This window comes from Grampus griseus, assembly GCF_964374135.1.
Source record: "Grampus griseus genome assembly, chromosome: 19".
NCBI classification, from domain to species: domain Eukaryota; kingdom Metazoa; phylum Chordata; class Mammalia; order Artiodactyla; family Delphinidae; genus Grampus; species Grampus griseus.
Window position 1 is genome coordinate 17587863 of NC_139013.1, and position 12513 is coordinate 17600375.

Below are 12513 nucleotides of genomic sequence, written 5' to 3' on the forward strand. Positions count from 1 at the left end.
AAACAACCCATACGATGGAAGAACATTTTTGAAAATCATATACCAGGTAAGGGACTTGTGTCTAGAATACGTAAAACACACTTAAAACTCAACAATGAAGAAACAAACAATCCAATTTTAAAATAGGCAAATGATTTGAATAGGCATTTCTCCAAAAAAGATACGTAAATAATCTATAAGCACTTGGAAACGTGCTCAACATCTTAAGCCATTAGGGAAATGTAAATCAAAACCATATTGTGTAAAGAGAGTAAATCCTAAAAGTTCTCATCACAAGGAAAAAAATATTATCTGTCTCTTTCATGTTGTATCTATATGAGATGATGGATGTTCACTAAACCTATTATGGTAATCATTTCATGATGTATGTAAGTCAAAACATTATGTTGTACACCTTAAGCTTATGCAGTGCCGTATGTCAATTATACCTCGATAAAACTGGGGAAGAAAAGACATTCGATTATAGCACCTAAATATAAAAAACAGAACAAACCAAACAAACAAAGAAACATATTGAGCTACCACTTCATACCTAGTTGAATGTCTGTAACCAAAAAATCAAACAATAGGGCCTCCCTGGTGGCGCAGTGGTTGAGAGTCCACCTGCTGATGCAGGGGACACGGGTTCGTGCCCCGGTCCGGGAAGATCCCACATGCCACGGAATGGCTGGGCCCGTGAGCCATGGCTGCTGAGCCTGCGTGTCCAGAGCCTGTGCTCCGCAGCGGCAGAGGCCACAACAGTGAGAGGTCCACGTACCGCAAAAACAAAACAAAACAAAACAAAACAAAAACAAAAACAAAAAAATCAGACAATAACAAGAGAAATCGGAACTCTCATATAGGGCTGGTGTGAATGTAAAATCGTGCAGCCACTTTGGAAAATAGTTCAGCAATTCCTCAAAATTTAAACATATGTGTTAACTTATGATCCAGCAACTTTACTCCTAGGTTTTTACCTAAGAAAAATGAAACCAAATGTCCACATAAAAACTTGAACATGGGCATTCATAGAAATATTATTCATAATAATCAAAAATTGGAAACACTACACATCTATGGTCAATTAATCTTCAACAAAGGAGGGAAGAATATACAATGGAGAAAAAACATTCTCTTCAGCAAGTAGCGTGGGGAAGCTGGACAGCTACATGTAAAACAATGAAGTTAGGCCACTCCCTCTCACACCATACACAAAAAATAAACTCAAAATGGCTTAAAGACTTAAATATAAGACATGACAGCATAAAACTCATAGAAGAGAACATAGGCAAGACATTCTCTGATGTAAATCATAGCAATGTTTTCTTAGGTCAGACTCCCAAGGCAAAAGAAGTAAAAGCAAAAATAACCAAATAGGACCTAATCAAACTTATAAGCTTTTATGCAGCAAAGAAAACCATAAACAAAATGAAAAGACAACCTATGGAGTAGGAGAAAATATTTGCAAATGAAGCTGCAACTGACAAGAGCTTAATTTCCAAAATATACAAACAGCTCACAGGACTCAACAACAAAAACAAAACAAACAGCCCAATCAAGAAAAGGGGCAGGGGCTTCCCTGGTGGCACAGTGGTTGAGAGTCCGCCTGCCGATGCAGGGGACACGGGTTCGTGCCCCGGTCTGGGAAGATCCCACATGCTGCGGAGCGGCTAGGCTCGTGAGCCATGGCCGCTGAGCCTGCGTGTCCGGAGGCTGTGCTCTGCAACGGGAGAGGCCACAACAGTGAGAGGTCTGCATACAGAAAAAAAAAAAAAAAAAAATGCTGAAAGAAGCGAGAGGAAAAAACACCTTACCTATAGAGGAGCAAGGATAAGCCTGACATCCAGCTTCTCCTCAGAAACCATGCAAGTAAGAAGAGACTGGGGACTTCCCTGGTGGCACAGTGGTTGAGAGTCTGCCTGCAAATGCAGGGGACACGGGTTCGAGCCCTGGTCTGGGAGGATCCCACATGCCGCGGAGCAACTAGGCCCGTGTGCCACAACGGCCGAGCCTGTGCGTCACAACGGCTGAGCCTGTGCGCCACAACCTCTGAGCCCACGTGCCACAACTATTGAAGCCTGCGCACCTAAGGCCTGTGCTCCGCAACAGGAGAAGCCACCGCAATGAGAAGTCTGTGCACCGCAACGAAGAGTAGCCCCTGCTCGCTGCACGCAGCAACGGAGACCCAACACAGCCAAAAATAAATAAATAAATATTTTTAAAAGAATAGACTGAAATATTTTAAGTATTGAGAGAAAAATATCACCAACCTAGAAATTTGTATCCTGCAAAATTATCCTTCAAAAGTAAAGGAGAAATAAAGACTTCCTCAGACAAACAAAAACTGAGGAAACTTGTTACCAGTAGATCCCCCTTGAGAGAAACGTTAAAAGTTCTTTAGAGAGGAGGAAAATGACATAGGTCAGAAACTCAGATCTTCATAAAGAAAGGAAGAGCATCAAAAAAAGAGAAAAGTGAAGGTAAAAGAAATATTTTAATTGTTCTTATTCCTAATTGATCTAACAGATAATAGTTTGTTCAAAATAATAAAAGCAACTACATATATATGTATATATGAAATAAATGACAGCAATGAAAGGGTCAAGAGGGAGGAATTAGAAATATTTTGTTACTTTAAGGTACCCACACTACCCATTAAGTGGTATAGGGCTATTGAAAGTAGACTTGAATTAACTATAAATGTAAACTGTAAATGCAAACTCTTGGGCAACCACTTTAAAAAGTAAAAAAGAGGTACATCTGATATGCTAAGAAAGGAGAGAAAATGAAATCACATAAAATACTCAATTAAAACTGCAAAGGGCAGGGACTTCCCTGGAGGTCCAGCAGTTAAGACTCTGTGCTTCCAATGCAGGGGGCATGGGTTCAATCCCTGGTCAGGGAACAAGCCGGTGCAAGCCGCGTGGCACGGCCAAAAAAAATAAAAAAACAAGGGCAACAAATAAAAAACAGTGACAAATATGGTAGTTATTAATCTAACTATATCAACAATTGCTTTGAATGGTCTAAATGCACCAATTAATAGACAGAGACTGTCAGAGTGGATCAAAAAACAAGACCCAACAATATGTTGTCTACAAGAAACCCACTTTAGATATAAAGACACATATAGATTAAAAGTAAATGGATGAAGAAAAATATACCATACTAACACTATCAAAAATTTCAGACAGAGCAGACTTCACAGCAAGAAGATTTATCAGGGCTAAAGAGGGACATTACATAATGATAAAAAGGTCAATTCTCCAAGAAGATATGGTAATCCTTAATGTGCATGTGCAGAACACCAGAGCATCAAACTACGTGAGGCAAAAACTACTAAACTTGCAAAGAGAAATTGATGAGTCCACTATCATAGTTGGAGATTTCAGCACCTCTCTATGAGAAATGGACAGATCCAACAGGCATAAAATTAGTAAGAATACAGAGGAATTCAACAATATCAATCAACTGGATATAATAAACATTTATGGACTGCTTCATCCAACAATAGCAGAATACATGTTCTCCTCAAACTCATATGGAATATTCACCAATATAGACCACGTTCTAGGCCATAAAACACACCTTAACAAATTCTAAAGAACAGAAATCATACAATGTCTGCTCTCAGAATACAATGGAATTAAACGAGAACTCAATAACAGAAAGATGGTTGGGAAATACCAAAATACATGGAGACTAACACTTCTAAATGACACATGGGCCAAAGAAGAAATCTCAAGAGAAGTTTTAACGTATTTTGGGACTTCCCTGGTGGCACCAGTTGTTAAGAATCTGCCTGCCAATGCAGGGGGCACAGGTTCAAGCCCTGGTCCCGGAAGATCCCACATGCCGTGGAGCAACTAAGCCCGTGCGCCACAACTACTGAGCCTGCGCTCCAGAGCCAGTGGGCCACAACTACTGAGCCTGCGCTCTGCAACTACTGAAGCCCGCGCACCTAGAGCCTGGCTCTGCAACAAGAGAAGCCACCGCAATGAGAGAAGCCCGTGCACCACAACGAAGATCCAATGCAGCCAAAAATAAATAAATAAAAATTTTAAAGTTTTAACATATTTTGAACTAGACAAAAATGAAAATACAACTTACCAAACTTTGTGGGATGCAGTGAAAGTAGTGCTTAAAGGAAAATTTATAGCATTGAATGCATACATGAAAAAAGAAGGAAAATCTAAAATCAATCATATAAACTTCCACCTTAAGAAAGCAGAAAAAGAAGAGCAAATTAAATCCAAAAGAAGTAGGAGAAAAAAAATACTAGGAATTGCAGCATAACTCAGTGAAATTGGAAACAGGAAATCAATAGAGAAAATCAGTTAATACAAAAGCTGACTCTTTAAAAAGATCAATAAAATTGATAAGCCTCTAGCCAGGCTAAGAAAAAAAGAGAGAGAACACAAATTACTAATATCAGCACAGGGGGTAGGGAGGTGTCCAGGATGTAGGGGTACTGCAAAGAAAAAAAATGTTGCCTGCTCTTCCAGTTCTACAAAGACCAAGCCATTAGCCACTGCAGTGGCCCACAGACAGTGCACCTGAGGGGAATTCAAGACAGAGAAAAACAGGAAGCATTCTGTGATTTGGATACACCAGCTCCTACATGGTTAAGACGCGTATTTAAGGAACATTTAAATGATCCCAGTTTTTCCGTCTTCTTCCCATACACAGAAAAGCACTAAAATCATTAACTTGAGATGTCTGTTCTTTGTGATCAACAGTAAGCTTTCTATGCTTGACTGCGTGTTTTTCCCAGCAAAATGTTCATATACCCTGGCTCCTCCCTTACCTCTCCGGAGCCGTCCCTCAGAGCTATCCGAGAGGTTGTCTCCCATGCTACAGTCTGCAGTAAGGTCCAGGAATAAAAGTGAACTGGTAACTTTACACTGTGCATTTTTCTTTAAGTTGACAGAGCTGGGAGGTGGGATCTGAGGCTCTGCCGCCAGTATGGGGGGACAAGGTTGGGGTGAGGCGAGTAAAGTCCGAGGTGCAGGGATGAGGGGAGGCGGGGGTCTAGGGTAGGGGAGCGGTTTCGGGGTTGTGGGGAACACGGGGCTGTGGGAAGGCGGGAGTGAGACGGCCCTTCGGCTCTGGGTAGCTGGGAGAGGTGGGACGGGAACTGGGCCGCCAGCAGACGAGATGCGAGGCGCCAGGTCGGGGCTGGGCCGCCAGGAGACGCAGGCAAACCGAGCGAGGCGGCGGGCGCGGGGCGGGTCAGGGGGCGGGGCCTGGACTGCAGGCTGCCAGCAGCCCAGGCCGATTGCGGGGCCCAGGACGAGACCCGGTCAGTGGTCTGCTCCAGGCTCCACCACCAAAGCCTGCGCCTTGGGGTCGAGACAGCCGACCCTCAGTTCCCTGCTCTGCAGCTGTCTCTGCCTCGAGGCAAAGCTCTCGGGGCTTCGTTCTTTTTCTCATCACAGAAACAGAACTTTGGTATGGGAAAACAGCAAGAGCGGGGAAATCCCTCCACCCGCTTCCGGACCTTTCTGGGCAGAGTACTTTTGGAGTGCATTATGCAGAGGGAGCCCAGGAGCCACGCAGAGAAGTTCCACACTCTTGTACTCTAGGTACATTGTCCGAGGCCCTAACAAAACTAGCATATAGAAGACAGTCCGATGTTTGTAAAAGCAAAAAATGTGAGCTCTTTTTTAGGTATATGTAGCGTCCCACAAATATGTTCTACAAATCTGCCTGCGCCTCCCTAGCCGGGCCTTGATCGCGGTGCCGCGGTGCAGCAGGAACCGGGGAGAAAAGACCCCAGACCAGGAGTGCGCTTGGCGGGCTCCTGCTCCCAGGGGCCAGGGTGGGAGATGGGGCAGCCACTGCACAGGCGGCACGCGATGCCAGGTTAGGGCCAGAGCCAGGTGAGCGCTGCTTTAGACCGAGGGCAGGGAGAGACACCCGCCCCCTCTGGGGGAGGGGGACAAAACGACGACACCGGAGGCCGGACAGACGGGCTTGAACGTCAGCAAGTCAGATGGAAGAGGAGAGAGATGAGGTAGAGCCGAAATGGCTTGGAAGGTCACGGTCAGATCTCCTGACTTCCTCTTAAATGTGCCAGGGAGCCAAGGAGAGGTTTTGAGCCAATTATTTTTAAAATTTGTGACACATCCATGTGTGAATGTGCCTTGTTTAAAGGCCAAGAATGAAGAATTATCATTGAGAATGTTCTTTAGCAAACCATCTCAGATTGTTGGATGAAACCACCTGGAACATTATTATTCTTGCATTGTGAACCTTCACTTCAAAAGATAGTTTGTTAACATTTTCACTGAGCTAAACAACTGCATTAACCTTGCTGTATAAACACTTCCAAGGTGTACTGTTTTCAGTCACTGCTCCCCTGTTTATTCTAAACTGCTTTTTCTTACTCCAGTTCTTAATTCTGACTTTTTTGTTGTTTGCCACAGTATTCCCTTGAGTAACTTTTTCCTCAAAGAGAGGCATCCTTTCTGAGTTTTTGCAGCTCTGAAGAAAATGTCCTTTTGTTGGCTTTGTCAGGGACCAACAGTTTGGCCAGGCAGAGAATACTTTAGGTATACTTTTCTCTATATACTGGGCCTGTCGAATGGCTGTCTCGGCCAGTCCACCACAGAAAAGAATACTTTTATCCCAGAGCTTTATATAACTTCTCAACTTCTGTTAACCTAATGGATCATAAAAGCCCCAGGCCAAAAAAAATCTTAAGCCACCTGAATGTGCATGCACCCAAGACTGGTTAAATCCATCAGGGGGCAGCCAGCCAATGGAATACTCGCCACAAAAAAAGAACAAGGAAGCTGTTTCCTTACTAATATGGCGAGACCTCGAGACTTCCCTGGTGGTCCAGTGGGTAAGACTCGGCGCTCCCAACGTAGTCGGCCTGGGTTCAGGTTCGATCCCTGGTCGGGGGAACTAGATCCCGCATGCCTACCACAACTAAGATCCTGCATGCCGCAACTAAAATCCCGTGCAGCCAAAATAAATAAATATATATATATATTTTTAAATATGGAAAGATCTCTAAAATAAATTTTAAAAAAGTTTAAAAACTAGGTGCAGAAGAGGTCTAAGGTATGCTTCCATTTATGTAAAAAAACGGAGGGGTCAGAATATACATGTATGTACTGGTATGTGCATAAAATATCTCTGTAAGGATGCAGAGGAAACTAGAAACATTTGTTGCCTCCATAGAGGGAAAGAGGGTAGTTGGGGGGGGGTGCTAGGGAGACTCTTCTTAAAAATTTATTTTATTGAAGTATAGTTGATTTACAGTGTTAGTTTCTGCTGCACAGCAAAGTGATTCATTTCTATATATAATCCCAAATCCATCCCTCCCCCACCCTCCCTCCCCCTTGGCAACCACATAGAGAACACACTATGTCCGTGGGGAGACAATTGTAAAAACAAAAAATGCCCACAAACCTTTTTTATCTATTGAATTTGGATCTTGGGGGTATTCTATGGAGAACAGAAATAAAATACAACTCCTATGCTCTCCTTTAATTTTACTTAAAAATCAGAATAACTGTCACAAATAAAAGCAAGGAAAGCACTGGCACACACTGCTTTCTCTTCCAACAGACTTCCGCATGGAGGCCCCAATGCACCCCTGTGGTGGCCTGGCCGAGACAGTCAGCCATTCGACAGGCCCAGTTGTGGACTCAGCTCTGAGGTCCTCTGACAGCTGGAGAAGCCTCCATCTCAGTCTGATCGCAGGCTTTTCCATCTGCATTGGAAGAGGGACAGCCTTGCTCCTATCCTTGCAGTGCAGGCATTCACCACGTGTAGGTTTTATTTCCCTCCAATCTTGCAGTGAACTTGACTATGTCTTTTCTTTTTTTTTTTTTTTTTTTTTTTTGCGGTACGCGGGCCTCTCACTGCTGTGACCTCTCCCGTTGCGGAGCACAGGCTCCGGACGCGCAGGCTCAGCGGCCATGGCTCACGCGCCCAGCCGTTCCGCGGCATGTAGGATCTTCCCGGATCGGGGCACGAACCCGCGTCCCCTGCATCGGCAGGCAGACTCTCAACCACTGCGCCACCAGGGAAGCCTTGACTATGTCTTTCCACATGAGCGCTCCAGTCTTTCTTCGGCCCAGGGACGTTTCACTGTTCCCTTCTGCATTTCTTTCCTCCTCCTGCCCCCTCCCCCCACCCCAATACCTCATACATTTACTGGCTCTTCTGCATCTCCCCTGCCTTCCTCTTCTCTTTTCTCTCATAATTATTGTTCCTTTATATTTTTTCTCTCCCACGAGCTTGTTTTCTAATTTTCTGTTCCAGTTCTCTGCTCTGATTTGAAAGCCTCCATGGAGGATCTTCGTTTGGAAATCCTCTTTTTCATCCCCAAGACTTCTCTCTGTTCACAGATTATTTCTTCTTCCCAGCCACCGGCCTTCTTTTCATCAATGCATTGTCTCTCAAATATCATTTAGAATACTAAGTAGTGTTTGGGGGGGTTTATTTCTGTATTATTCTTCTTCTAAGTTTTCTGTTGCTTCTAGTGCTGTTTCATGGGTGACAGGGCTCCCTCACTGACCCCGGGCATGCACTTGGGAGTGTCACCATGGGGACATTTGGGAGGCTCAGCCGGAGCCCACAGGGTCTGGGTTGGGTAGGGTTCCCCTCCCCCAGGATGGTTTCCCTGGGCCACCCAGCTTCTCCTCCAGCTGCCCCCCCCCCCCCCCCCCGGCAGCCACTCTGTCCACTAGGTGTGCCTGGGGCAGGGGGTTGGGCCCAGGCCTAGCAAGCCAGGTGGCTCCCTCCCAGGCCCCCTTGCCAGCTCTTGAGCTCTCCGCACCTGTTGGGAACAAGCCACACCCCCTCCCCTTGGGGGCGGTTCTGACCTTGGAGAGGGGTTCCTGGTCGCCCCAGAACGCTGCCTTCTCAGGCATCCAGTGCTTCTTCGGCGGTGGCAAGTCATTGCCCACGGCCAGGGGGTTAAGCGAGGACAGCAGCCGGCCCCGCCGCGCCTCCAAGAGCAAGAGCTTGAAGCGGCCGCAGGCCCTGACCAGGGCTACCCAGGGCAGCTTGCGGGGCCGATGCGCACTGTCGCGGATGTGGAGCGAGGACAGCTGCACGTTACTTCTCCGGAGCGCTGTCTTCCCGTCCTGGTCCAGGGCTTTTGCGGAGCTGGGGGCGCCCGGGGGCTGGGAGGCCATCTCGGAGCCCGGCCTGGCCACGAACGGTGGCGCCACGCGCCCGCGCCCCCACCTTGGGACCCACGCGCCCTTCCTGAGCCCGGAGATCTCGCTGCTTCCGCTCAACGCCCAATAAGGTTAGCCACAGAAAAATGGCCAAATGTGTGAAACCGGCGGCCCCATCCTCGCGGCCTCGCTTAGGGTCTTCCTGGCTCCGCCTCCCGGAATGATCTGTGTCTTCTGCCTTTGAAGGGGCCTCCTGGCCAACCCACTTCACCGTCAACAACAGAGAAACGGTCCATAAATTATAGAATGTGCCCAGGATTAATTAAGATGCAGCTGTTAGGGGTAGGTACACAAAATATAGAAGCACGTGAGGGAAACACCTGTCATAATGCCAATGAAATACCAAAGAACAAAATGTCACCTCTTGGGACTCCCCTGGTGGTGCAGTGGTTTAGAATCCGCCTGCCAAAGCGGGGACACAGGTTCGATCCCTGGTCCCGGAAGATCCCACATGCCGCAGAGCAACTAAGCCAGTGCGCCACAACTACTGAGCCTGAGCTCTAGAGCCTGACGAGCCACAACTACTGAAGCCCGTGCACCTAGAGCCCGTGCTCCACAACAAGAGATGCCACCGCAATGAGAAGCCCGCGCATGGCAACGAAGAGTAGCCCCCACTCACCGCAACTAGAGAAAGCCCGCGCGCAGCAACGAAGACCCAACACAGCCAAAAATAGATTAATTAATTTTTTAAAAAACACTTAAAAAAAAAAAAGTCACGTCTTGTCCGGGGGCAGACTCAATGCTAGAAAATGACTGCATGGAATTATAACAAAAGAGCAAGGGTTGTCAACCCTGGCAGGTAGAAGTAGAAATGATTTTCTTCCTTCTTTCTCCTTTTACAATTGTTCTGATTTTTCTACGATGTTACTTTGATAATAGAAAAAAACCTCTGCACTCTACTTTTTCTAAAGGTCTCATCTGGGCAGATGAGGCAGCCTCAGAGCAGAGCAGGGACCCAGGGCTGCAGTGCAAAGACCTGGAGCTTGTGTGACCCAAGGTGTGGGCGCACTCTTCCACTCTTGGTCCCAGTGCTTTTCTCAGACACTTTGGTGGCATCTACCCCGAGAGGCTGAGGCCACCTGCCAGGATCCTGGTACTGTGCTGCCCACTTGGCTCCTGGCCACCAGCACCAACCACATGAGGGAGGAACCACACTCCCCAGGAAAACATGGGAAAGCGACCACCTCCCTCCCACACGGGTCCTTAAGTAAGTCAGGCTGTCCTTATCTGAACCTGGCTTTCTTCACAACAAAACCAGAGAAAAGCCTTTGCTTTTCATTTTTTTTTTAAAGTTTCAGGAAATGAAAAATGAAGAAAAAAACAGAAAAATTTCATTTTAATTAAACTGTACAGTCTGAGTTTTTTCCTCTGACACTAAAAGAAGTTAAAAATAGAAATTTAAGCAACCTTCCAAGGCAAGCTTTGAAATGTCAAGGTTTTAAAAAAAAATTATTTTACAGCAAAAATTTACAAATAAATACAATCTGTACAATCTATTAACTGAGTGACCAATGAACTTCCATCCTGGAGGAGATCTGGTACTGGGACAGGCCAGGGCAGAATTCAATTACTGCCTTCTTAGTGGAAGACGCTTCAGCCTAGAAAAGGAAATAAAAGAGAGAGAGGAGGAAAGTTAGATACAAACAGAAAAACCAGACAGTTCAGCAGGGGAGAAGAATGCCAGGCCTCTCCCTGAGCCAAAGTGGCACAAAATACAGAGGATGACCCACACCATGAAAGAAAGTACCGTTTAATCCGCACTCTTAAGATTCTGTTCCCCCCAAGACACACAGAGAGACTCACTCCTCCACATCTCATATTAAGACCCATTTATAAAAGCAAATTCCAATCCTGGTTGCACACACCTATCTCCTGTATGACCTTTGGAAGGAACTAAAAAAACAAAAAACAAAACCATGTTTGCTCCAGGGCCAAAAGCTCCTGAGCCGTTAGTCTTAAATCTCAGCTTCGTGCACACAAGAATGTTCACGGCGGCTCTACTCAAGAAGAGCTGGGTCACGATGACTCCAGATTCGTGCTCTACAGCCCCTAAGTGGAAAACCAAATGCCCCCAACAACGGAACAGATGAATACTCTGCGGTGTATCCCATAAAGGAATACTCTATGGCAATGAGAACGAACCAGCTGCTGCTACACCAATACAGAGGAATCTCACAAGCCAGATGCAAGAGTTCATAGTGCACGGGTCCCTTAAATAAACCTGAAACACAGGCAAGAGTAATCAGCGGTGACAGAAGCCAGAGTGGTTACCTTTGGGGGGCAGGGGTGGGGATGCTAAGTGGGAGGGGCTTCTGGAGTGCTGGTTTATTCCTTGCTCTAGGTATGTTCAGGGAGTGAACATGCACGGAGCTGGGAACTTACAGTGTGAATGCACTGAAGAGTGTAATTAACTGTATGTTTCCACGTCTGTGAAATTCTAGCATGGGCAAAGCTAACTTACAGGGACAGCAGGAAGATCAGTGTCTCCCGGGGAGGGATGGAGGGGGCAGACTGCAAGTCCATCCAGAACTAGGCTGTGCTGTCATTGAAGGAAAGCAGCAGGGGCCCTTGACAAGAGTGAGACCTCAGCCAGGCGCTGGGGATGCAAGTAAGACCCATGCGGTCGTGACCCTCAAAATGCCCCTTGCAGGAGAGAGATGCAGACAGGTAATACACAGAGTGGAGTGAGGCACAAAAGATGGAGGGGGCCCCCTCCAGGCTCCCTGGGGAGAACCTAGGAAGCTTAGGGGTGAGGGGCTATGGAAACTATACCTTTAGCAACCACAAGAGTAATATTTAAATACATGTCACACCTCAGACGCTGCATTCCCTCTATCCCAGTCCCCCCCCCCCAGAGATAAGTGCTCTCAGGGGTGTAAGAACCCCTCCAGCCCTTTTCTATGCAAGGATGTACATACATGTGCATGCGGGGAAATCCAAAGGCCTGGTGACAACAGGCATATACGCGGTTCTGCAGCTGCTGGTCTCTAAATGGTTAAGTTTTAGACGCAAGTCAGCACACAGCTACCTGCCCACATTTTCTGACTGCTGTGCTCAGCCCACACCACTACACCCTCCCGATGGGCACTGAGGGGCTTCCACGTGTGCAAGCGCAAATGCCTCCCCGCAGGAATGACTCATCACATGGCCCCAAACGGTCAAGGGTGAAAATATCAGGTGTTGGTGAGGGTCAGTGGGCCTCCCTGGGCCTTGCTTTCCCCGCCTGTGAGAGGAGGGGACACAAGTCACAGCCTTATGTGAGGATTAAACGAGCCCACACCCATGGTGTGCCTCACAGTGCCTGGCCCGTCCCTATCACCACTGGCACGAG

The 12513-nt window shown here is 46.8% G+C and overlaps 2 protein-coding genes across 2 annotated transcripts in view; both read right to left on the reverse strand.

Annotated features, from left to right (window-relative positions):
- Positions 1-9137, reverse strand: part of WDR88 (WD repeat domain 88) — a gene marked incomplete at both ends in the record, with an annotated part of 36447 nt that extends 27310 nt beyond the window's left edge. Inside the window, one exon of the mRNA XM_082677804.1 lies at positions 8823-9137. Within this exon, the coding sequence (XP_082533930.1) occupies positions 8823-9137 (315 nt within the window). The remainder of the gene's footprint in view (positions 1-8822) is intronic.
- A 1441-nt stretch (positions 9138-10578) lies between these two features.
- Positions 10579-12513, reverse strand: part of GPATCH1 (G-patch domain containing 1) — a 43533-nt gene continuing 41598 nt past the window's right edge. The window contains exon 20 of the mRNA XM_082676930.1: positions 10579-10780. Coding sequence (XP_082533056.1) covers positions 10750-10780 — 31 coding nt within the window. The 3' untranslated portion in view covers positions 10579-10749. The remainder of the gene's footprint in view (positions 10781-12513) is intronic.